We start from the raw sequence: 24,350 nt of genomic DNA on the forward strand, positions 1-24,350 counted from the left end.
TAATTATGAGTTTTAAAAGACACTAGGCATTCTTTGGTTCGCTAGTAAGGTTTTGGTTTTGTTATCTAATACTTTTCATAGTAGCTCTACTTAAAAGATTCTTTTCCTCTCCCATCCCCATGAGCATAAATAAGATATATGTGCCTTAGAGTGCTGAGATTACTTGGGCTGTAAAGTGAAACAGCTTATAAGAAAATATCTACACATATTAAGTAGCTGTTTGGGTAAGTGCTTAACCAACATTAAGCTGCCCTCATACCTTTGATATATAACTCTGAGGCGTTCTAGTATTTAACATCCTCACTAAAAAGTCATCTAGGCTCCCCACAGAAAATACACTCTTCCTAGAATAAACAGCTAGGCTTAATGTATGAAAATAACTTTTGTTCTCTTCCTTCTCAAGGGGAAGAAGCAAAGCATCTACTATTAGAATGTCTTGGTATCATGTTAAATAAATGAAGTATTTGTAAAATTATCAGAAACTTTTAAAGAAAGGAGAGGTTCCATTATAAAATAATCAGTATCAGATAACACAACCTTTTCCTAAAATGTATCTTAAAGTCATTGGAAAACTATTAACTGACAATGTACATATACCAAGGGAATAATAATGAAACTACTGTAAACTGAAAATATCCAAAAGCATACTTCCTGCAGTCATTTATCTAATTTCCTATTCTATATGTCTAGGTAGAATTATGGTTATAAAGTTATAATAAAGTAAAATGTATTCTATAAGTATTGCTGACAGAGTTAATTTGCCCTGTTAATGAATTCTTTCATAAATTAAAAGTTAATCCCATGCAATCTTGTTTTCTTACATAATTCAGTTACCCGATCCTTGCAGGTGAGTACCAAGCAGGGTCATAAATCAGAGAAGCAAAATTCTTACAACATGAGAAACATGAAAACCAATATTATACTCTAACATTTGTTGAAAGCATGTTTCAAATAGAATAAGTTTTACTGCAGGCTAAAATAATAAAAAAAATTGTGTCAGAATGTAAGCAAGCCTGGTTTTTGATCAATTAACATCACTTGCTATATAATTTATATTATTAGGATCATAAAGATTTTAGGTGGGGTTCTCACTTTGTAACTACTTGAAATGAATCTCATAGATGATATGCAATTTAGTGGCAGAGGCAAATTCAAAGCATATTTCAAGTCTCCATGTTTAGGGTAATTCTATCAACACATACAAAAGTACAAAATGATGGCACTCAGCTTTTATTATGTGACACCTGCTTCTGAATAGCTATGTGAAGACAATTATAAAAGAATGATTAAAAACCAAAAACAGGGCTTCCCTGGTGGCGCAGTGGTCGAGAGTCCACCTGCCGATGCAGGGGACATGGGTTCATGCCCCGGTCCAGGAAGATCCCACATGCCGCGGAGCGGCTGGGCCCGTAAGCCATGGCCGCTGAGCCTGTGCGTCCGGAGGCTGTGCTCCGCAACGGGAGAGGCCACAACAGTGAGACGCCCGCGTACCGCAAAAAAAACACAACAACAAAGAAAACAATAAACAGGACAAGAAGGTTAATCTCAAAGTCATTTATATTAGGGGAAAAAAAAACAGGAAAACAAATCTAAATTTCCCAAATAAGAGACTTTCTAAATTAATGACAGACTATTTTGATGGAATATTCTGTGGCAACTGAAAATTGAAAATTATATTGATGAAAATACTTACTGACATGGAAAAATGTTTGTGATATACAGATGAAAGAGCAAAGCAAGCTGTAAAAACAGTACACATGGGCTTCCCTGGTGGCGCAGTGGGTGAGAATCTGCCTGCCGATGTGGGGGACACAGGTTCGTGCCCCGGTCCGGGAGGATCCCGCATGCCGTGGAGCGGCTGGGCCCGTGAGCCATGGCCGCTGAGCCTGCACATCTAGAGCCTGTGCTCAGCAGCGGGAGAGGCCACAGCAGTGAGAGGCCCACGTACCGCAAAAAAAAAAAACCCGTACACATCACAGTAATCTCCTATACAGAAAAGGATGAGTTTGCTATTTATTTCCAGGTTCACTATTTTCCCTTCTCACCTAATGAATGTGGGAGGCAAAGGGGAGAAGAAGTTGGGATACCACCTCAGCAAATGCCCACCTACAAAACCTGGAATCTATCAGTTACTGGGCTAAAATGGGCAACAAAGTAAAGTGAGAAACCACATAGGGACTTTAAAGTAAAGCTCCTTTACATCATTCTTCTCAAAGCTAATAAGCAACCTCCAGGCTCGGAACACCAGATCCTCCAAACTCAAACTCTAAACTTACAGCAATGACCAAAAAAACTTGCTCTAAAATTGTAGACTACCAAAAATGAGACCATTTCCCATATATTTGTATGTATGCGTGTGTGTGTGAAAAAGAGACACATACACACACACAGAAGGGAGGGAAGTGGAAGAGAGGGCAGGATTAAGCAAATACAAAGCTTACCTGAAATAGCCTGGTAAAAATATCAAATTCAAAAACTGAAATGTAATCATTACAAGTTAAATCAATTGTTGATTTTAGAGCCATTGCTTCCAGGCCAGAGCTAATTTGATGGACCTCATGAAGGCACTGTCTGAATACTTTCCATGGTACAATAGTTCTGTGCAAGAAAAAAAAAAAAAAAAAGAATCAACTGTCATTTAAGACATACCTTCCATTGAAACAGCACAATTCAATCATACCATTAATATAACTGCATTTGTACTAAAAGACAAACAGTTGAGAATACTGTTCATAATTCAGAACATATGTAATGGGTTTTGCTAACCGGATTATTTTCCATTTGCTAAGAATGTGACAAAAATGTAAATCAATTTTTCTCTCCTTGCCTATCAAGATACTTCTAAAAGTACTTCAGAAGAAGGTATTAGATCAATGTCCTGTAGGTCTGACCTCTTCATTTGTGTACGCAAGGTTATGTAACTTTGAATCAAGTTAAATTCTTCCCCTCCATTTATTTTCTTAAAATAATAACAAGATGATGGATTCATATAACAGTAAGAATTCTTTGTTCAGTGCATAAGAAAGTTCAGGTGGAAAGTCATTGAGACATTTCTGCCACCACCCCGATAATGTTCTACAGAGATGGAAAGTCACTTTATCTAACCTTTCATATTAATGCAAAGGGAAATTTTAATAGGTTTTAACCAACCCCACTGGCTATCATATGGAAACTTATTTATTCAACTTATTCATTAATTTAATCTTATTAAATACCCCATATCAGCATTTTACTATATAATGCACTTACATGGTTCAAAAATTTAGAAGAGCATAGAATGGTACCCAGGGGAAAGTCTTCCAACCCATCCTCTACCTGACCAGTTTTCAACATTCACCCACCTCTTCCCCACCATGAAAATGAGTAACATCCACTATTCGTTCCTTACTTTTCCTCCTTTTGGAATGTTAAATGCCTATTCCTGAACAAGTGCAAGAAAGCAAACATTCATATTTAAAAAATTTTAAGCTGCAGTTTTCATAATAAGACAGCATAAAAGTTATATACACTCTCTTCTAAGATTCCAAATATATAAATCTTAGGTTTTTCTTTACTTGTATCTCTTTGAGAAATAAAACTCAGGCTGAATGGACAAAATTGGCTCCATCTGATACTAATCCTCCCAGTGAAGCATCACTATAAATGTAAAACTTTCATATTCATTCAATAATTATCTGCTGCAGTGGCTGTCAAACTTGAGCATGCATCAGAATCACTGAAGGGCTTGTTAGCACAGAAATTTATGATCCTCAACCCAAGATATCCTGATTCAGTATAACTGGGGTGGGGCCGTGGAACTTACAGTCTCTAACAAGTTCCCAGGTGATGCTGATGTTGCTGGGCTGGGGGCAACTCATTGAGCATCACCAGTCTATGTGATCTATTAATTGCTAAGGCAGGACACTGTGGAGAAATACAATTATGGAAATACGAGATACTATCTCTGCCCTTGAAGAAAACACTCTTTCAGGGTAGAAATGAGATCTTTAATGTTAAAGAATACAGAAAGGGTATCTAAGGAAGTGCTGGAGGAATTCCAGAGAAAGAGTGGTCTGTGGCAAGATGAATAAATGAATGGTGAAACAGGCTTACAATGCTATGCTGTATATATATGAAAGTTTGTGTTTGATATGCTATTAAAAGAAAAAGGTTATGAGGCTGAATACATCAAAAGGCTTTTCTCTATGTATGAAAAAAACAGGAAACCACAGAGAACCGAAGAGAGAGACCACATCAGAAGCCATTTAGAAGAAACACGCATCAGGCTCTGATTAAGGTTAACAAGATGCTGCTGTTTTAAAATAACAATGAAAACTTTTGATAACATTAGAAGGCTATTGATTTATGGCAAAGTGTAGATATGCAATTATGTCCAGCTTCATTATAGTTACCTTGGAACTAGTGCCTAAGAAGCAGTTTTCTTTTCCAAATTAAAATTTCAAATATTCAATAAACAAAAGAGACATGAACCATAATACTCAAAGTAAAAAAAAAAAAAAAAAAAAAAAAAACCAGTAAACAAAGAACTACTGATTTAAGAAGGGTATGTGTTTTCTCTTTTGTATAGAAATGTTTAGAGAATTTTGTCTTGTGTATAAATTATAAAAAGTAAACAGACTGGCCGAACAGACACCTTTCGATATCCATTACCATAAAAATTATCCTCATCCTAATAGTTAAGGTGCATGCAGATCATAAGTCTTCTGAATAACCAGTGATTTCCCTGAGCAAAACATTAAAAAATGAACAAACTTCTAAAGTTGTAGTCTCATTTACCACTTTGGAACGACAGTTTACAAAGGGGCAAGCTACATTTGCACGGTCCTTGTGCAAATGAGACTTTCCCCCAGTTCCCTTGTGATAAACCTAACGTCCAAACAGGCATTCACCAGAACCTTAATTAAGGGTAGTAACAGGGATTAAAAAGAAAGGGAATTATTTGGTTAACTTACTATATATAAAACTTTGTACAACAGATACCCTTCCCTTGATCAGCTGAGCCAAATACCCACCATGGGAAGAAGGTGGGAGCAATGGTGGGGCGGGCAGGCTCATGAGTGAAGAAGAGAAATAGAGTACAGTGATTTCTGGAAAAAAAAAAAAAGAAGTTCTAAAACTGTTGCACTAAGGATCTAACTTTTTAAAGAGGATTTCAAGTTGCTACCACATACTTTCCTGAGGTTTGTGGGTGGAGGAGGAAAGGAAGAGGATGACTGTTCACACCTTTAACTAACTGTAGCAATACCACAGAGTGGTGGTTTCTATAACCTCTTCCCCTAGATATGAACCTAGTGAGAGAAAACGTTAATGGAAAATTGTTTTACAAATATGTAGGCACTTCAGTGTGCTGGCAGAGATCTAGGAAAAGGAAAGAGGCAGAGAAAGAAAAAGAATAGAACATAAAAGGTCCAACTAAGCTTCAAGCTCCCACCAATCTAGAAGTATCTTAATTTGTCCTTTTGCCACTTACAATTATAAATCACTTTAATTACACGTTGAATTAACTTTAAAATCCAATGAAAAGCTCAAGTAGCCATCAATTCACAAAGAATTGAATAAAAGACAAATGGGTAGCCTGGCACCTATAATAATAATGTGAGTTCAGGATCTTTAGACTTCCAATAGGAAAAAAAAAATGAGAGCTGCCATTTATTGATGACTTACTATCTGCCAATCACCAAATTAAGTACTGAGTTTGTCATAACAGTGTGAGGTAGATAATATATTTATCCTCAAGATGGAGATGGGGAAACTGAGGCTTAATGAGGTTAAGTGATTCACCCAAGAAAGACCGTATATGTGTCAGGCATTGTACTAGTTTCAGAACAAAAATCTAAATAAAGCCACAGTCTAATAAGTGGAAAGATTTGTAAATAACTTATGTTGTGTCATGTGCTCAGGTTATCACAGAAAAAGATTCACGTGCTATGGGAACCCAAGGGGATGGAGATCCTTGCAAACAGGGACAGTATCTTACTCATCTTTGCCTAAGACGAGTATGCAACTAAAATTTGTGTAATTAAACTGTGTCTAGGGAAAGCAAGGGAGTGTTTCACAGAGGAGGAACCTAGAAATTTGAGTGTACTACCACTCTCCTACTAAACAGAAATGGTTTGATGACTTAAAAAAAAAAAAGTGATAGTGTATTCACACAATGTCAGGAGAGATAACAACTTGCTAAATTTTAAAACCCTGCAGTTTTAACACAAAAGAATAAGGAATTGAAGACAAAAATATAAGGCAATTGATACTCAAAAAAAGGGCAAAACATTTCCATGAAACCACAAGTTCTCATAAAAGACTATATAGGTTTTATTTTTAACTCATATGCAAAAAAAATCCATATAATAAAGGTGTGAATCTCAACAAAGGCTAGGATGTTTGGAAACAGGAACCTTTGTGTACTTCTGGTGTGAATGAAAATTTACACAACATTTCTAGAAGGCAATTTGGCAGCAAGTTTCAAAAACCTATACATTTTAACCCAGAAAGAGCCTACTTCTAGGGATTTCAACAAGGAAATTATGTCAAAAAAAAAAATACACAGCAATGCAAAGACTCATCCATGTCTCATCAACAGTGTTGTTCATAACAGCAAAAAGTTAAAACAAATATGTTCGATAGTAATAATAAGACATATCTATAGGTTAGAATATTTTACAGCAATTAACAATTGTATACGGAAAAAATATTTATTGTCATGGAAAAGTGTCCATGGCATTAAATGGAAACAGCATTTTTAAAATTGTATGTCCTTGGGAACTCCCTGGCTGTCCAGTGGTTAGGACTCCATGCTTTCACTGCCAAGGGCCCCGGGGACCCTGGTTCAATCCCTGGTTGGGGAACTATATCTCACAAGCCGCGTAGTGTGGCTAAAAAAAAAAAAAAAAAAATGTATGTCCTTTATGATCCAATGCTGAAAACTATCTGGAACGTCTGGAGAGATCAACACAAATTTTAATTGATGATATCTAGATCATGGTAGGATTACAAGCAATTTCTTTCAGAATATTTCTAATATGCTCTAGTGGCTTAAAGGAGTAAAAGACATACTAAAACTGTTTAAAGTATATTTTACAATCACAGAAATAACCAATTAAAAACAAAAATTAGAATAGTATTTGCCTATGAAATGGTTTTCTATCTAGGAAATACAAAAAGATTTACAGATTAAACTATGAGAAGAAAAGGGAATTCAACATGGCTGCTAAATATAAAATATGCAAAAATCAGTTGTATTTCTATATATAAGCAATACATAATTAGAAAATAAAACTTAAAAAATTTACAATAGCATCTGAAAATATCAAATAAATGGGAATAAAGCTAACAAAACACAAGCAAAAACACAACATAAACACACAGACATACTTGATCAGAGATGTAGAAGACATAAAGGGATATAACACTTTAATGGACTGGCAGACTCAATATGGTAAAGATGTCAATTCTCTCCAAATTGATTCTTAGATTTCTTACAACCCCAATCAAATATTCCAGGAGACATTTTCATAGTAGGAATTGATAGGCTGATTCTAAACTTCATAGGGAAATGCCAAGAGCCAAGAATAATCAAGCTGAACTTCAATAAGAAAAACACTGACAAAGTTATACTCTTCACATCAGTTAAGACAGCGTGGTATTGGCACAAGGATAGACAAATAGACAATAGAACAAATTTTGGAAACAAATGCAATCATATCTGGACACTGATTATGTAACAACTATATATAAACAGCAGTAGGGAATGGATGATGTTTTCAATAAATGCTGCTGGGTCAAATGAATATACATATGGAAGAAAATGAATCTTGACCCTGAACTAATACCATATGAAAATCAATTTTAGATGAACCTTAGACCTAAATATGAAAGATAAAGCAATGAAGTTTTTTGGAAGAAACAGAAGAGAATACCTGCATTACAGGCAAATAATTAAAACAGGACCCCAAATATCCTTTATCAAAGGATAAAGGAAAAAATAAATTTAGAACCTGTGTTCATGAAACAATGTTATTAACAAAGTAAAAAAGAAAGCCACATATTGGGAGAAACCATTCACATAAATATAATCAACAAAAAATTCACATCTATAATATATAAAAACTTCTAAATATAATTACTACTCAAAAATTGGGCAAATAATTTTCACACTCACACAAAAAATCAAAATATTCAATAAACACACAAATATACACTCAACTTCATTGTCATCATGGAAATGTAACTTAAGAACAAAATGAGATTCCACTCATCCCCACCAGAGTGGCTTAATAAAAAGTTTTAAAATGACAAATGATACATAAAATGTTGGGAAGGATATGGAAAACAGGAACCTTCAGGCACTCCTCATAGGTGATTAAATTGGCAAACCACTTTGGAAAACTCTTTGGTGGTTTACTAGAAGCTACTAAAGCTAAAACCATGCATAAACTAGGAGCCAGCAATACCACTCCTAGATATACATACAACAGAAATGTATACATGTTTTTTAAAATGTACAAAAAGTGTTCATAGCAGCACCACTGATAAAATCCAAAGGAGGAAGAATCCAATGTCCATCACCAATGGAATGAATACGTAAATTGTGGTATAGCCATACAATGGGGCAAGGAGAATGAACAAACTATTGTTATATGCAAGAACATGGATGGATTTCATAAACATAATAGTGACAAAAGCCAGATTTTTTTCAGAGTATAATTGAATGATTTCAATTATGTATGATTTCATGATACTAGAAGTTAGGATACTGTGGGCAGGCAGTGATTGCATGGGACTTGCTGAGGGGTTGGGAGGAAGGGGGATTCTGAACCATACATAATATACTATTACCTTATTTGGGTGGCATTTACACTGATGTGTTCATTTTATGAAAATTCCTCGTCTTACATTTATGATATGTGCACTTTTCTGTATGCATATTAAGCTTTAATTATATACTAAACTTAAAACATTTGTATGTTACAATTCTAAGATTAAAAGAGAGTGAGAAATGTGGGAACGGACAAAGCATCTGCCATCGTATAAACAAGGAAATTAATATGTTTGTTGGTTGGTTTTCGGTACTGTTGCTGTAGTACTGGTGGTGGTTGTGATGGTGGTTGTTTAAAATCTATTCTAATTTAGGGATATAAAATGTCATCTTGACTTTAAACAAAATGAAAACCTGTTCTATCTATATTAACTCATTCCTATTTTCAATTTCATCTGAATTTTGTTCAGAAAATTCACCTTGATCAACAAAGATATGTTCAGTGGCAGTACCTTTAAGTTGCTTTTGTTCATAAGATAATAAAACGTTCATAAGCTATTTGATATGTTTTGATTTTTATTACGGATGCAAATATTAGTACTGTGATTCCTAAGTCTGTATACAGTTTGTATATAGTTATTCCTTAAATCCAATCTTTTTTTGGTAATGACTATTTGTTAATGGATATGAAAATAGATTCTTAACAAGCTATTACAGCTGTTGCTCTTCCATAAGAGAAAAATAATTGTTTTCCAGCAACCCACAGAAAGGACATATCAAAACCACTCTGGTCAAATAGCTGCCTTACAACTCATCATAGATAGGATGGTAACCAGTTACCAAGGATATTCATGATTAGATCTAACCATTCTTTCTCATAAGTGAAAATTCCTTACTCTCATACAGCAAGACACTGGATATTTGTGATAGATTTTTTTTTCTTTGTCAAAAAAGTTTATAACATTTTGTCTATAGAGTAGACAAGCATTACTTCCCTGTATAAGCGACAAGTATTCTCATTTTCACATTCTAAAACTTAAATTTAGAATCAAACATTTTTTACAAGATTCAGAAACAAGGAAATAGATTCTTTAGTATCATCCTTGATTTTTTTCAGTAAACTCACTCATGTTAGATTTGATGCTTTCTAACTTCTGGTCTCACAACCTAACTTTTGAACATAATAAAGAGCAAACTTACTGTAACCAGGAAATTACTTTATACTTTGTAATTACTTTAGTAATTAATGGATATTTGCTCTTTCCTTTCTAATGACAACTGTTCTTCAGGAGATTTGCTCTGCAGGTTCAGTGATGCTTGGTAGGTTCATAATACACACAAGATACCATAGCAAGATGCCTCTCATCTGCTGAGGTCAGATTAAACAAAATTAGTAAATTATATACCCTAAAATTAGAAGGTTCTGCCACACATCCCCCTTTTAGCATTAAGAGCCCAGCCTGTCCTACAAACAATTTAAAAAGTCTGTAATAAAAGAAAATTCCCCAGAAATCTCTCTACATAGGTCAATTACATTAACAAGCAATGGGTGAAGTCTGCTAGATATGTAAGTTAAATTAAGGCAAAAAAATATACGATTTCCAATAACTAAAGCCTCACAGGAGAAACTATATACATACTATTGTGCATAAGTAGATCCCCCAAAATTCCTTTTTATTAAGAGAAACTACTGATGACTGCAGATAAACAAGGCAAAAACAAAGCTACAAAGAAAAACAATTTCATTTCCTACTGATAATCAACATTCAGAATAAGGAAAACAGGAAGATGAAGCATTAGCAGTCTATTAATGAAAAATAAATCCTAAATATTAATTGTATGAAGTTTAATTTACTTTGCTTTTAAGTCACAAACAAGTTCTCCGCCAGCAGAACGTGTTTCTAAAGAACTGTGAAAATCTGAGATTCTACCCTATTTGCAAGCTAACAAGTTAGCCTATCACAGTTGCGTGGATGCTGGCAGAAGACAGAGTCTTTGTGGGTCAGGGCATCAAAGCCAAAGGACTTCGTTACTCACAGGAAGCAGTGGTCAGAGTATCACCATTTTCTTGAACTTGTTCCCTGAGCTCTAATCCCCACAGGATGATTCAAAGAGAGTCAGGTGACACCTACACACACAGTGACTTTTGTAACTGGAGAGGAACGCAGGGCTTAGGGAACCCAAATATTTTATAATGGTTAGTAAGTATGCTTTTTCCTGGATATGCAGAGAAATAATATCTTTACATTACAGGGTTGTAAACAAGCATAGTCTTTGCTTCAGAAGGAGGCAAAGACTCTCTTCACCTACCAAGGTAGAAACATCCCACAGAGAAAGGAACAAACATGCTAAGGGACTAAGAACCAGGACATTTTTTATTTCAGGGGCACATTATTAAATACGTAATAAGAAAATAATTATTTCTCTGAATACAATATAAGAACTTCTGAGAATGGGAATATAAGTGGCTTAAAAACTGTTTTAATTAATTAAATCAAACTGATGAGCTGACTAGAACTAAGAGATGGAGAAATGTGAAGTCTGCTTTTTAAAAAAAACAGGGCTCTGCACAGGAGAACTTTGTAAATGATATTTTAGAAATGCAATTTCTGGAAGTTTTAGTGATTGGCTTAATATTCCAAATTATTTAAAAAACATTAATGGTCTCAGGAAGTGGCATGAAAGTATTTTCCTCATTTGGCAGAGCAGTTAAAACAAAACAAAACAAAACAAAAACCAATTACTTCTCAAGATGGGGAAGTAAAATAAGTAGCCAAAATCTGGATACAAACAGGTTAAACTTTAGAGGACAAGGTTAGAATTTTATCTTATCATTAGGGAGCTTAGAAACTTCAAAATAAGAAAAGATATTCTCAGACTACCACCTAGATGGCTGGTTATAATGCACCACAAGTCTTGGTGGAAGGCCAGACACCTTAATCTACCTACTCAGTGTACAGCAAAAATCCAACGCACCTATTCAGGGTACACCAAAAACTCAACACATCTATTCAGTGCAACATGTGGAGCCTATTAAGACTGGTTATAAAGGAGACTTTCAGAATGTTAAAGAGAAAATACACTAAGTTATGAAAGCCTGTTGCACCACATCTGATGAAATCTTTTAAGTCTTTATCTAATTGATCTGTCAATACTATATTCTGATTCATCTCCCTCTTTCTTTAAATCTATCTTCCTTTAGCAACTATAATACCACACTCCCCAGGTTTTATGCCTACTTCCCTGGTGATGCCTCCATTCCTTAAACTTCCTCTGTGCATACATCATTCATCAGAATCCTTTAAGGATCTGTCCTCTTTGTTCTCCCTGCACATTCTCCATGGTCTACATCAATCAGTCCAATGGCTTCACACAGCTTTTAGAGATTACAAACTCAGATATCTGGAGACCAGGCAGATAATGTATATGAGTAAAGAGGCCCAGGTAAGGACTGCAATCAACTGGAGGGGACACATCTAAACTGGGCAGCTGGCACCCAGGTCTAGCCAACTGTCGCCACGTCAGAGTTCATATCCAGTGCTGCCATCACTTCCAATTTCTCAATGAAATTCAAGACAATATTTTTGTGTAAAAATCAATAATTTTTAAAAGTTACCAACTAATTTTTTAATGTAGATACTGTCTGAGGCCAAGGAAAACATTCTACGGGCTGTCAATCTGCAAACTCATAGATGTACTATCAATCCTAAAATCTCTGTCTTTAATTCTATATTCTTTTCTTCAAGGTTGTGTATCTAATCTACTAATAAATATCACCACATGGATTTGTCTGGACTCACAAAACTGACCATATGCCAAACTGAATTCATCTGACTGCCAAATCTCTTCTTCCTACTTTTCCTGTCTCAGTAAATGGTACCCAGTTGTTCAAATCGCAGATTGAGGCATCACATTTGGCTCATTTTTTGTACCTCATATACCTTAATGATCAAGTACAGTTAATTTTATCTTCATATAATTCTCAAATTCATGCACTTCTATTTATTTATTTGTTTATTTAATTTACTATTATCTTCACCTAGTTTTCTACAACAGCCTCCTATCTCTCTATTTCTCTCCTAATTTATCAGTTTCTAAAGTGGGAAGTGGAATGGCGGTGGGGGGCAGGGCAGTCATAGACCCCAGGGGTATACAAGATGACACTATTTAGGATGAGAAGAAAGGACTGAAATTCTACTTGCATTTTTAATTCATTTTTAAAATTTATATTATAATGTGTCCTTTATATTATATATGAGAATATACATTTTTGTATAGTAATATGTATTTTATACATATGTGGGTATGTAGATGATATACATAGATGATGTATGCTCAAAAAGTAGTTAGTAATAAGGTAGTAATAAGGAATATGATTGAACGGGTTTAGAAACCACTGCTCAAGTTCATTATCCATACTTCAGCAAGAGTAGCCCACCTATAATCCAAGTGTGACCACTTCCCTACTTAAAACCCATCATGGGCTCCCATTGTGCTCAGGGCTCCAAAGAACAGAGTTTTAAAAGTACAACTTTGCATATGGAAAAAGCAAGTCCAAATGGCCAAAAATGGACAGAGCTTTCAAAGCATAGTCCAAGAGAGAGAATAACGATTTTAAGTACTTTGGTCCTTGAGGCAGGGGAATTCCTATAGTGGGTCATAAACCACCACCCCATAGATTCCATGTTCACTAAGGAATGTTCTGGATACGATATAGCTCCACATATAATTTACCTAACAGTGATGAGAGCATTCCCATCTGCTTGACAGTAGCGTTAATCACTGTAAATTAATAAAACCACTATTCTGGATTATAGATCAGTTTGTGAGCTCAGTAAAGTATGCTCAGTCTCTAAACATATGGATCTAATGAAATCAGGTTTCAAGGCTGAGAACCAGGGCCTAATTCACGGTGATTTCACTGAAGTAAATGTCACTTACTGAGGAGTTTAACGTGAAGAAAAGAAGGAAAAAGAGAACAAGAACAAAAAAAAAAAAAATGCCATTTATGGAACCTTGAAGTTACTCTGCATCTTTCTTTGGAAAGACAGCAGACACCATGAGAATTCCATCCCTGTCACAGTATTCTCCCCTGTGTACTTATTAACACATGTGCAACCCATACAAAATACCAATTCCTCCATGCAGCCTGAGTGTTCCTCTGATGGCTCTAGTAAATAATTCACTTACTGTTTGTGACATTCCTTAAGCACTTCTGTAATGAGACAGAACTGATTTTAAATATTTATCATCTTTGTATATACTGCCCTCCCCAAATTGAATACATACTGCTTAGAGGTAGAAAATTATAATTTCACATCTTATTTGCTTTTTCTGTCTTGGATCTTGTTGCAGTGAGTTGAACAAAATAGCCCTGTCATTTTATTTTCCTTATGAAATAAAGATACTTTGCTTTTTCGAAACAGGCAGTAGTAAGAGTCGACTAAATAACAGAAATATTAAATGGCAATTTTTTTAGTTCTATTTCAGTTCTTTTTTTTTCTTTCTCTCTAGATCTCCTGCTGCACATTTTTCTTATAAAAGTTCTTCATTTCTATTGTGCATCCTTTAATTCAATATGACTAAGTTGCCTTTTCTTTGATTAGAGGGAAAACTGATCTAGCTAATATGCTAAAAAAAAAAACCGTATCTTACTCACTGCAAAGGTAAAGAAAGCATTGTCCTTTGTTTCTTATTAAAAGTGAAAAGAGGGCTTCCTTGGTGGTGCAGTGGTTGGGAGTCCGCCTGCTGATGCAGGGGACGCGGGTTCGTGCCCCGGTCCGGGAGGATCCCACATGCCGCGGAGCGGCTGGACCCGTGAGCCGTGGCCGCTGGGCCTGCGCGTCTGGAGCCTGTGCTCCGCGACGGGAAGGGCCACAGCAGTGAGAGGCCCGCGTACAGCAAAAAAAAAAAAAAAAAAAAAGTGAAAAGAAAACACAGGAAACCAAAAAAGGTCCCTACCACTTCCCCAGGAAATCAAAGGTAGATGTAATGAACTGAATTTTAAACAGATCATTTTTTTTTCCCCATGGTCAGCAGGACAGTTTCTTATATTCTACCTCACTTTTACATAGGGATATACACAATTTTAGAAAACTTTTATTAACTTTTTCTGGATTTTGCTTTTAGATTTCTAGGGACCATGGAAACTCTATCATGCAAAGTTGAATATTAATGATATTATTTGTAGAATTAATAATAAATATATTCATGGGGCTTTGAGCAAGATTAAAGGTTTAAACTGGTTAATTATTCCACAACACAGAGTGCATACAAAGTGCCAGACACTGTCTTACCTGCCTGAAATGTAGATTTTAGCTCTTTTAACCTTTGCAACAACCCTACACAGTAGGTATTCTTATTACCATCCACATTTTACAGACGAAGAAACTGATGCATGAAGAAAGCATGGAGCTTGCCCAATGTCACAAAGCTAGTAAATGTTGCAGTCAGAACCTGAACACAGATGACCCGCCTGCGAGCCTGCACTAAGCATGCTGCCCCCAGAACAAGCAAGCAAGCAAACGCTGTACACGTCCCACGTGTGCACACTCATACACATGCCTCTGCTGCTCAACTCATTTGAATTAAATGAGCAACAGTTCCTGAAAGTCTCCAAATGAGACACTGTGCTGATCCACCTTGGGAAACACAAAGATTGATTAAATCAGCCTGATTTCATGGGGCTTATAGTCTAATGGAAAGATAACTAGACAAATAACTTTAAAAATCAATGAAAACTAATAAATATGGAGGACGAGTAAGAGCTTATAGGAGTTTAAGAACTAAAAGATCCAGTATAATAATAAGGGCCAGAATCAAGAGCAAGATGAACTTTGAGGGATTAGTGAGAACTTTTATACCAGAGATAAAAATCTTCAAGTGGAAGGAACAATGTGGGCAAAGACATAGAAACCTGTAGCTGCTAAGGTGTCAGGAAAGAGCCAAATAATGCCACTTGCCGGAAGAACAGGATATAAGTAAAAGAAAAGAGGACTAAAATGGTAGAAAAATACATCATGAACTCAACCAATAATTACTGAGTGTCTGTTATGTATACAGTAGCCAAAGGACTCATCTGATAGCCATTTAAAGAATAATGTTTAAACTTTGTACTGAAAATGGAGCTAATCTACGTGAAAGCATTTGACAGAGTTTCACATATAATAACTCTAATAAATGTACCTGTTTTTACTAATTCTTGGATAAAAAGTCAACAGGAGCTTTATTTTTGAGCAGGAAAGACCCATGTAATAAATACATTTGATAATATAAATATATTTAAAATACAACATAAACACAAAACATGGCGTAAAGTTGAACATGTGGGAGGGTATGTATTAGAACCTAGAAAAGGAGACTTCTGAACTAGACTTAAAAGAAGGGTGCCGGGCCTCCCTGGTGGCGCAAGTGGTTGAGAGTCCGCCTGCCGATGCAGGGGATACGGGTTCGTGCCCCGGTCTGGGAGGATCCCATATGCCGCGGAGCGGCTGGGCCCGTGAGCCATGGCCGCTGAGCCTGCGCGTCCGGAGCCTGTGCGTCCGGAGCCTGTGCTCCGCAACGGGGGAGGCCACAACAGTGAGAGGCCCGCATACCGCAAAAAAAAAAAAAAAAAAAAAAAAAAGAAGGGTGCCAAGATTCTGGGACTGTAGAAAAGAAAGAGGAGGGAAGAGGGGCATGCCAGGGAGAACTGTAGGAACTGATGATAAAAGAAAAATCAATTTGTAGATAATAAGTTATTGAAAATTTTGAGCAGACAATAGACATCATCCATCCACTCACCCATCCATCCAATTATTCATCCAGTCTGTTAACACTTATTAGAGCTCACATATTCCAAGAAACACGCCAGGCTCTGAGAAATAAAAATCAAGGAAGCTTTCTAGTCTACTGGGAAATGCAAGCATGTCAGCAGTTCACTGCAGTCTAGTGTGCGAGATGTGAGCTCAGGTACTTGGAAGAATAGAGCAGGCATGCCCACCTTAGGTTAGGGTTACTGAGGAGCTCCTCCAAAGTGGCGACACTGGGTAGGGTGTGATACTGGGTAGGGTGTGGGTAACTGGTTTCCCAAGAGGAGGGTGCAGTTTAGGGAAACAAAGACAATGAGGTGTGGAAATAAAAAGCATACTAGGAAATAAGTACAGAGTATGAGGAGGTTGTTTCTTTGAGGATGAATTGAATAGAGATGAAGCTAGAAAAAAAAAGTTCCTAAAGCTTGTCATATTAATGGGTTATAGACTTTAACCCAGATTCAGTAATGATGCATAGAATGCATAGCGTTTCAGGCAAAAAAAAAAAAAAAAAAAATTAGAATGAAGAGTTCTGATTTTTAGAGCTCACTGGCCTCATCAAGAAAATCAATGTGGGACTTCGCTGGTGGCGCAGTGATTGAGAGTCCGCCTACCGATGCAGGGGACGTGGGTTCGTGCCCTGGTCCGGGAAGATCCCACATGCCGCGGAGCGGCTGGGCCCGTGAGCCATGGTCGCTGAGCCTGCGCGTCCGGAGCCTGTGCTCCGCAACGGGAGAGGCCACAACAGAGAGAGGCCCGCGAACCGCAAAAAAAAAAAAAAAAAAGGTAGGGAGACCAGACAGAAAGCTGTTGCAGTAGTCCAGGGAAGAATTTGAACTTGAACATGAAACTGAAGAACAGAACTTGAAGTAAAGTAAGGATGGGGAGAAGGTGCATACGAAGATTCAGGAGTTAGAATGGTTCTTGCTGAATTATCATTTGGTTGGAAACACGTCTAAATCTCCTCAACATCAGGAAATGCTTAGTACAAGGAGCCTAGAAACTGCTACCTGACTTGCTTATTAGAAAAATGACTGTCACCCAGAGTCTCATCACATTAATGGGTCTTTTTTTAACAGTTAGTAATACATTTTTTGAACCTCATGCTTAAAGTTTCTGGATTATAAACTTCACCCTCTAACCCAGAGTTTGGTTTTGGTCTCATCTGGCAGAATTTACTTAGACACATTCACTCAAAAATGCCACTCCTCTTTTTCATATATTTCTACTATCTCCTGGTCAACAGACTAAGAAAGCAAAAGCAGAACCCAACTATTAAAACATTTCAATAACTTCTCATAAAAATGTACCAACTACAGGACTTCCTCAAATCTAACAACTACAGAACTTCCCAACCAGTTTACCCTGGCACATGATGTGTTATTGATCCCCTAAGGCTCCAGAGAGGCAGAGCCTCTTGGCAGCTGGGCTTGGATCTTGAGCAGAGGCTGGCCCTGCCATGACTTCAAAAAGGTTGAGAAGCACAGAAAGGAAGCATTAGTCACATGACACCTAAAGATTTTTTTTTTTTGTCTGCTGCCTGTTCTTTAGGTCTGAATCCTAAAATTGCCTTCAGGAGTTTTATAAAGTCCTTTGAACGATAACTATTTCCCAATTTTAACTCAATACTAATATTTTTTTCTTACTGACAGTTCTTTTGGGGAAAAATATCACAATAATACTCCTTATGTTAAAACCTGCTTTATAAAAATCATAATCTGTTTGGCTGTTTTTAGAACTAACAGCTCAATGGTTCTGTTTTCGGAAACAATAATGCATTCAAGTTTAAAGGCACCAGTTCGGTCAGATGAAAGCATTCTCGTAGGCCCTCAATATGTAGATAAATAACAGGAATACTTCTGTATGAGAACTCAGTTATGCAAAAATGCAAACTAGTATTAGAGTATAAGGAAGAGAAAAGAATTCAACCCTTTAAAAGGCTACATCATTCATTCGTCCATTCATTCAATAAAATACTGTGGAACTATAAGGTGAAAACCCACAGAGAATATAAAGATGGTTTCTCCAATGATCTAATAAAAGAAGCATTCATTTTGATGATTACAGAAATATGTCTGAGTTCCAGAAGGAGCTTTACCTTTGGCTCTCATCCCCAAAATAAAAATCTTAAAGACAAATTAAGAAGCCTTCTCAAGTAAGCAAAGAGAGAAGACAAAGGTACAAGGGTTTAGGAGGTAGGGAGAGCGTTTAATCAGCATTTCAAGAATCCCCCATTTGATTCAGTAGTGATTTCACGCACGTAGCAGTTGGACAGAAATTTCAGCCCCTTAATGTCTATGGTTATAAATAAAGGGAAGTAATGATGTCTCAAATGCATAATTCTTTGTGGTTTGAGGTGCCGGCAAAACAAACTCCTCTCTTGAAAAACATGTGAGCAATCTTTTGTCAAAAGGTCCATTTTTTACTGACCTTTTGACAAGCAGGCAATTTTTAACTCACCAGAATTTTCAGTTTTCAAAAAGAAATACCGCAAGCAACTTGTCTGATAGATTTTCTTAAAATTTTAAGATAGTTTATTTTGAAGGTTACCAACTCTTTGCATTAGGCTCAGAGTGTTAATATATGAGCTGTAGCTTCAAGACATCCTCAGCTGTTGCTCCCGGGATGCTGAGGTCCCTTTCTGCTTTCTACTATTCACAAATATTTAATCCGTACACTCCTGGCTGTTAGTCTAATTCAGATAAGGATGAACCTTTTCTTTTTTTAAGTCCTCATTTGTGAATGGATATAGGAGCATTACAAAGAGCTAGATTTCTGGAACACAGAATATCTTGAGTTAAAGGCAATAATAGTATTTCTTCCTGTAGTGCCTAAAAATAATTAAGAATACATTTTATTTAAGAAGTGGGAAAAAAACTTTAACATTTTTGAAGTAAAAAAAATTATGCATCTAATCAAATGTGCATTGTTCTGTGTATGTCCTAATCATGTGGTAGCTATAGATAAACACAGCACATCATACAGAAAAAAAAAAAAAAGGGAAACCCAGCGTTACAGTTAATTCACCAGTGTCACAGGACTCAGATCAGTGTATGAAAGTGTATGCCAACATTTTACATCGTATTTCATCAGCTAATGTATAAATATAGAATTTAACTACAGGATGAAAACAATAATCTGTGTGTAAGCAATCACTCCTCCTTAATTCTTAGCTACAGTTTTGCCTACATTCAAGGACATTCTGAGGGTGTTCTCTCATCAAAGGGGACCCTTAAAAGAAACTGAAGAAACCATCTGCCGCCTGATGCTCAGTTCTTAAGCATCTTACTAAGAGATTCCTGATAAAAGTTTTGCACATTTTATTTAAGTTATGCAGACTTCAGATATTTAATTCCTATTATTTACCAAGCTCACCTGGGTTTGTGTCTGGATAGGAAATACCTAAGGAAAACATCTTTAGCTATTTTTGTGAGATGATGCAACTTTGTGATAACATTATCCTCATTTCTGTATCTTGTTTACACGTGCATACTTTCTGTGCAATGACACAGAGAAAACCTGAATGCCAGTGCTGAGGCCTTTTCCCACTTCAATTTCAGATCTTTGTCAAGCTTATACTCTACCTCCTAGTATAGAAAGCAGTCTCCAATGCCTGCAGTCCTGAAGTAAGTGTTCCCCCTCTGGATTGTCAGAACAATTTATTTAGGCCAATTTTTAAAGTGTCTTTCCCTTTCTGCCTTTTATTTTCCATATGTGTTTTATGTGTACACTAAGTTATCAAAAGTTATGAGCTTCTCATGTATACTGTCTTACATACATCTGCTTCTTAGAGCTAACTATTTAACTCAATGAATGCTCACCAAATAAATAAATGTCATATAATATTTACTTGGTAACAACAAAATTATTCCGTTACTGAGGTATACTTTTGGTGGCTAAACAGAAAAAATAGCAATCAAAACACTTATCAAAAACACTGCAGTATATTCTCAAAATACTCAGGTAAAATCTACACCCTATGTAACTGGAGGCAGGTCTAAGTCATTCTTCAAACATGGATCCAAATTTGTACTTACTTGTCTCCAAAAAACTTTCTCCAGAATTCAGCAGCATCTGCTTTCGTGATACGAAAGTTATCTCCCTGGAATTGCCCATTGGGAAAGATTGCTTTGATTTCTGCCAACATGTGACTGAAGATAAGGGATAGTTTTGTAAGATTTCGTCTGTAGATACAAACAGGGAAAAATGAAGGAAAAAGTAAATATATAGGCATGTAAGATTTAATGGGAATATAATATGAAAAATGAAATTATCAACCTAGGTCAACTCAATAAAGCCCTTAAAAACAATGTTCATAAAAACTGTACATTTAAATTCCTAACAGGGATTCTATCAGTCATCCATGTATTCATTTAATATAAACATGAACAAGATGAATTACATGAGGTTTAATGGGAGAGACGGACACCTAAAAAACTCATAATCAAATATAAGTGTTAAACAAAAAAGACAGAGTGATTATTCCTACACGGGGAATAAGGAAAGATGTGTCATTTAAGGTGAATCTAGAAAGATAAGCAGTTGTTCAACAGGTGAAAGACTTGGAGTGGAGAGGAGGAGAAGAAGGAGAGGTTAGGAATAGAACTATTTGGATAATATCTAGATTTAGCATGGCTAGAGAAGAGCAGAAAGAGAGTGGAGGAAACGGCTTGAGACAAGAGAAAGTTTGGTTGGGACATGACAAAAAGAGGCATCTGAACCAATGAACAAAGTTTTTGTCAAATACACTTGCCACTTCTATCTAAAAATCAGAGTTTCTGATAAGTCTCAGATATGTGCATATTTTAGAAGCTCCCTGGGTAATTCTAATGTAGTCCATAAAAAGCTACTGCGGGGCCTCCCTGGTGGCGCAGTGGTTGAGAGTCCGCCTGCCGATGCAGGGGATACGGGTTCGTGCCCCGGTCTGGGAGGATCCCATATGCCGCGGAGCGGCTGGGCCCGTGAGCCATGGCCGCTGGGCCTGCGCATCCGGAGCCTGTGCTCCGCAACGGGGGAGGCCACAACAGTGAGAGGCCCGCATACCGCAAAAAAAGAAAAAAAAAAAAAAAAAAAAAAAAAAGCTACTGCGATAAGAAATGGGAAGCCAAAATGGACTAAAAAGATTAAGGAAATGATCAAATCTCTGTTTTAGAAAGAAAGTTATGGCAGTATGAAAACAATGGTTTGGAAGGGAGGGAAACGTAAGTGGTGTCTCTATTCTAATTTCCATGTTAACTTCTGGGAATTCTGACATGATTTAGAACAGGCTTCAAACCGTGACTAATACTTTAACAGTATCATCTACATTCCTTCTTAGCTTTTCATAAGTTTACAACATTAATTATGTTAATCAGCCCAAAACTGTTAGTGCTAGATAGTAAGGAAGCAATTGAAAGATAAAATACTACAGAACTTTTCAGTTTTGAGCTGACCTTGCCTCTTTATACTCCTGCTTACTCAGAATCACCAGAACACAGCAGGCACAATCTACTATCGTTCCATTTTGAAGCTTTAACTGCTTTGTGTGTGTGTTGAGGGGTCAGGGCTAGGGCTGGGGCTGGGGAGGAGGCACTTGCATTAGCACTCAAAGTAAATACAGAGGAAAACTAAACAAAGCCATCAAATCTGCAATGCATATAACACCATACAATGTTTCAGCAGGACTTTGACACTGAAAGTTGTGTTTATTTGCCTTTTTTTTTTACTCATGTATCTGTGTTTAATGACTCTCAAATAACAAGCAAAAAAACATATTAGGTACCAAAAAGATCATAAAACATGCACCTCTCCGTAAAGTCACTGATAGGAAACATGTAACTTCCTATATTATATGAATACGTAATAAATAAGGAACTTGTGATAAAAAGTGGGAAAAATAGGAATGAACAGAAAGCAATAAAGCATAAAGTAACTGACATCTCAAAAAATGTATCTCTACTGGAAAACCAAAAAGTCCCAATTTCCATAACCTTTATTATCCATGAGAAGATTTATGGGAAAGAAGGGTCAGAACTTAGGCCTTATTTTAGTGCTTAATTGGCAACAACAAACAATCTGCAAAATCACTATGGTTAGGTTATGCAAAATGTTTCATCATCTTCTTAGATTCAGCCACACTTCTGCACAACTCAGCCTACTTCCAAGGTAAAACTTCTTTAATTAGTTGAATCTTTGATTTTCTCATTTATGTCAACACATCCTCATTTAGGTGATGGTAGATTTAAGAAATCCAGTCTTAGGAAATGAAAAGTAAACTGATGAACTATATCCAAGGAAAGAATTGCGGCCAATACAAACTGCAACTGACATTTGAAATTTGAGTTTAAGGAAAAACATAAAGTCACTTTTGAAAATCTGCAACGAATTTATTTCTATAATTAGGCAAATGAGTTAATTTTCTACCAAACTTCCAATTGATACATACAGAAGAAAAAAGAAAACAAGATGGCTGTAATTAGGGAAAACCAACTGTTCCTTATTTTCTGAATTGGTTGCTCTCCATCCCCTTGTTTCTCTGTTCTTTAATCATATCCAAATGTTTTTCATTTTTATTTGTTAGATCTAAAGCCTGAAGCACAATACCAGTGATTACCCATCTTGGATTTTTGATCCACTGGCTATGTAGGCACTAAACTTTAAAACAGAAATAGTAACATTTTATCTTTATAATTTACAGTCTAGAAGCTCTAATAATCACTATATAACTAATCACTGTTAAATTATAAACTGTGTGTATAGTCCAATTTTCTTGTTCCTACAAACAGATCACCACATTTTTATTCGCCTTTTTGCATAAAGTAAGGCAATGAAAAGATCTATTTTGCCTTTAGTCTTTAAAGAAACACAAATTCAAGTTGTTAAAAACATGTGAATGCAACAGTTTTGTTACTTTATTTTTCACACATACCAGAACGCATATTTATATTTATTTTATATCTAATTTTTAAAAACACACACCATACATATGTAAATGATTATTTTGGAAACCCTTTACCTGAAATATTGATTTACAGAGGTTGCAATCCACACCAAGAAATGAAAAGAACTTATAGCTAATTCTATTATCTGATGTCATTTAAATTTACTGTCATAGCAAATAGGTTTGTTTTTTATATGACTGTGTGGGAGTTTTTTGTTTACTATATTTTGCTTTACATTAAGCTTTAGTTCCCCACCCCACTCTGCACTCTTAGATACCCATTTTAAAAATAAATAACCTCCAATTTTGAAAATAAAATCCAAGGATACAGTCATCTCTAATCATCTAGACACAGAGGGAAGAAAGGCAACAACTCCACATCTTCTTTGTAGATGAATTTTTTTCATAGCATGATATTTTTCCATACTTTGCCAATTTTCTCTAAGCCCACCTGATTGCCACTCATCATAAGACGAAAAATGATGACTGCTTAATAAAGGATTTGAAGCATCCTAATTAAGATATGTATCTATTACTAAATGCCCCTATCCCAGAACTAAGGAAATAAAATTTATCTACAAAGACTCAATAACCTTAAACATAACTTTAATTTACAAGAAATTTTGCAATACTTTCACTTTCAATAAAGGGATACTTTATTTTGACTAATTACTACCACATTATCTCCCATTAACCATCAAAAGCTAAGCCATTTTAAAATTTTGTTTTGTGTGAGATTTTGTTTATAAGAAATAATTTTGGAGTAAAAGTATTCTGATACACCAGGTAAGCAAAAAGTAGCTTCTAGATGTCAATACTAGGTAAACCAGTAAAGATGTTAATATATAAAGGAGCCTTGAGAAGGGGGAGGCAGAGAGGAGCAAAG

At 36.0% G+C, this 24,350-nt stretch overlaps 1 protein-coding gene across 3 annotated transcripts in view; it reads right to left on the minus strand.

Moving 5' to 3' along the window:
• The window catches only part of CBLB (Cbl proto-oncogene B), a 208,714-nt gene that overhangs the window by 94,924 nt on the left and 89,440 nt on the right, over nt 1-24,350 (minus strand). For all 3 annotated transcript variants that reach the window (XM_060098741.1, XM_060098742.1, XM_060098740.1), the window contains 2 exons: nt 20,583-20,729; nt 2,442-2,598 (listed from right to left, as the gene is read on the minus strand). In XM_060098741.1, the coding sequence (XP_059954724.1) occupies nt 2,442-2,598; nt 20,583-20,729 (304 nt within the window). The remainder of the gene's footprint in view (nt 1-2,441; nt 2,599-20,582; nt 20,730-24,350) is intronic.

This window comes from Mesoplodon densirostris, chromosome 5, assembly GCF_025265405.1.
Source record: "Mesoplodon densirostris isolate mMesDen1 chromosome 5, mMesDen1 primary haplotype, whole genome shotgun sequence".
In the NCBI taxonomy this organism is placed as follows: domain Eukaryota; kingdom Metazoa; phylum Chordata; class Mammalia; order Artiodactyla; family Ziphiidae; genus Mesoplodon; species Mesoplodon densirostris.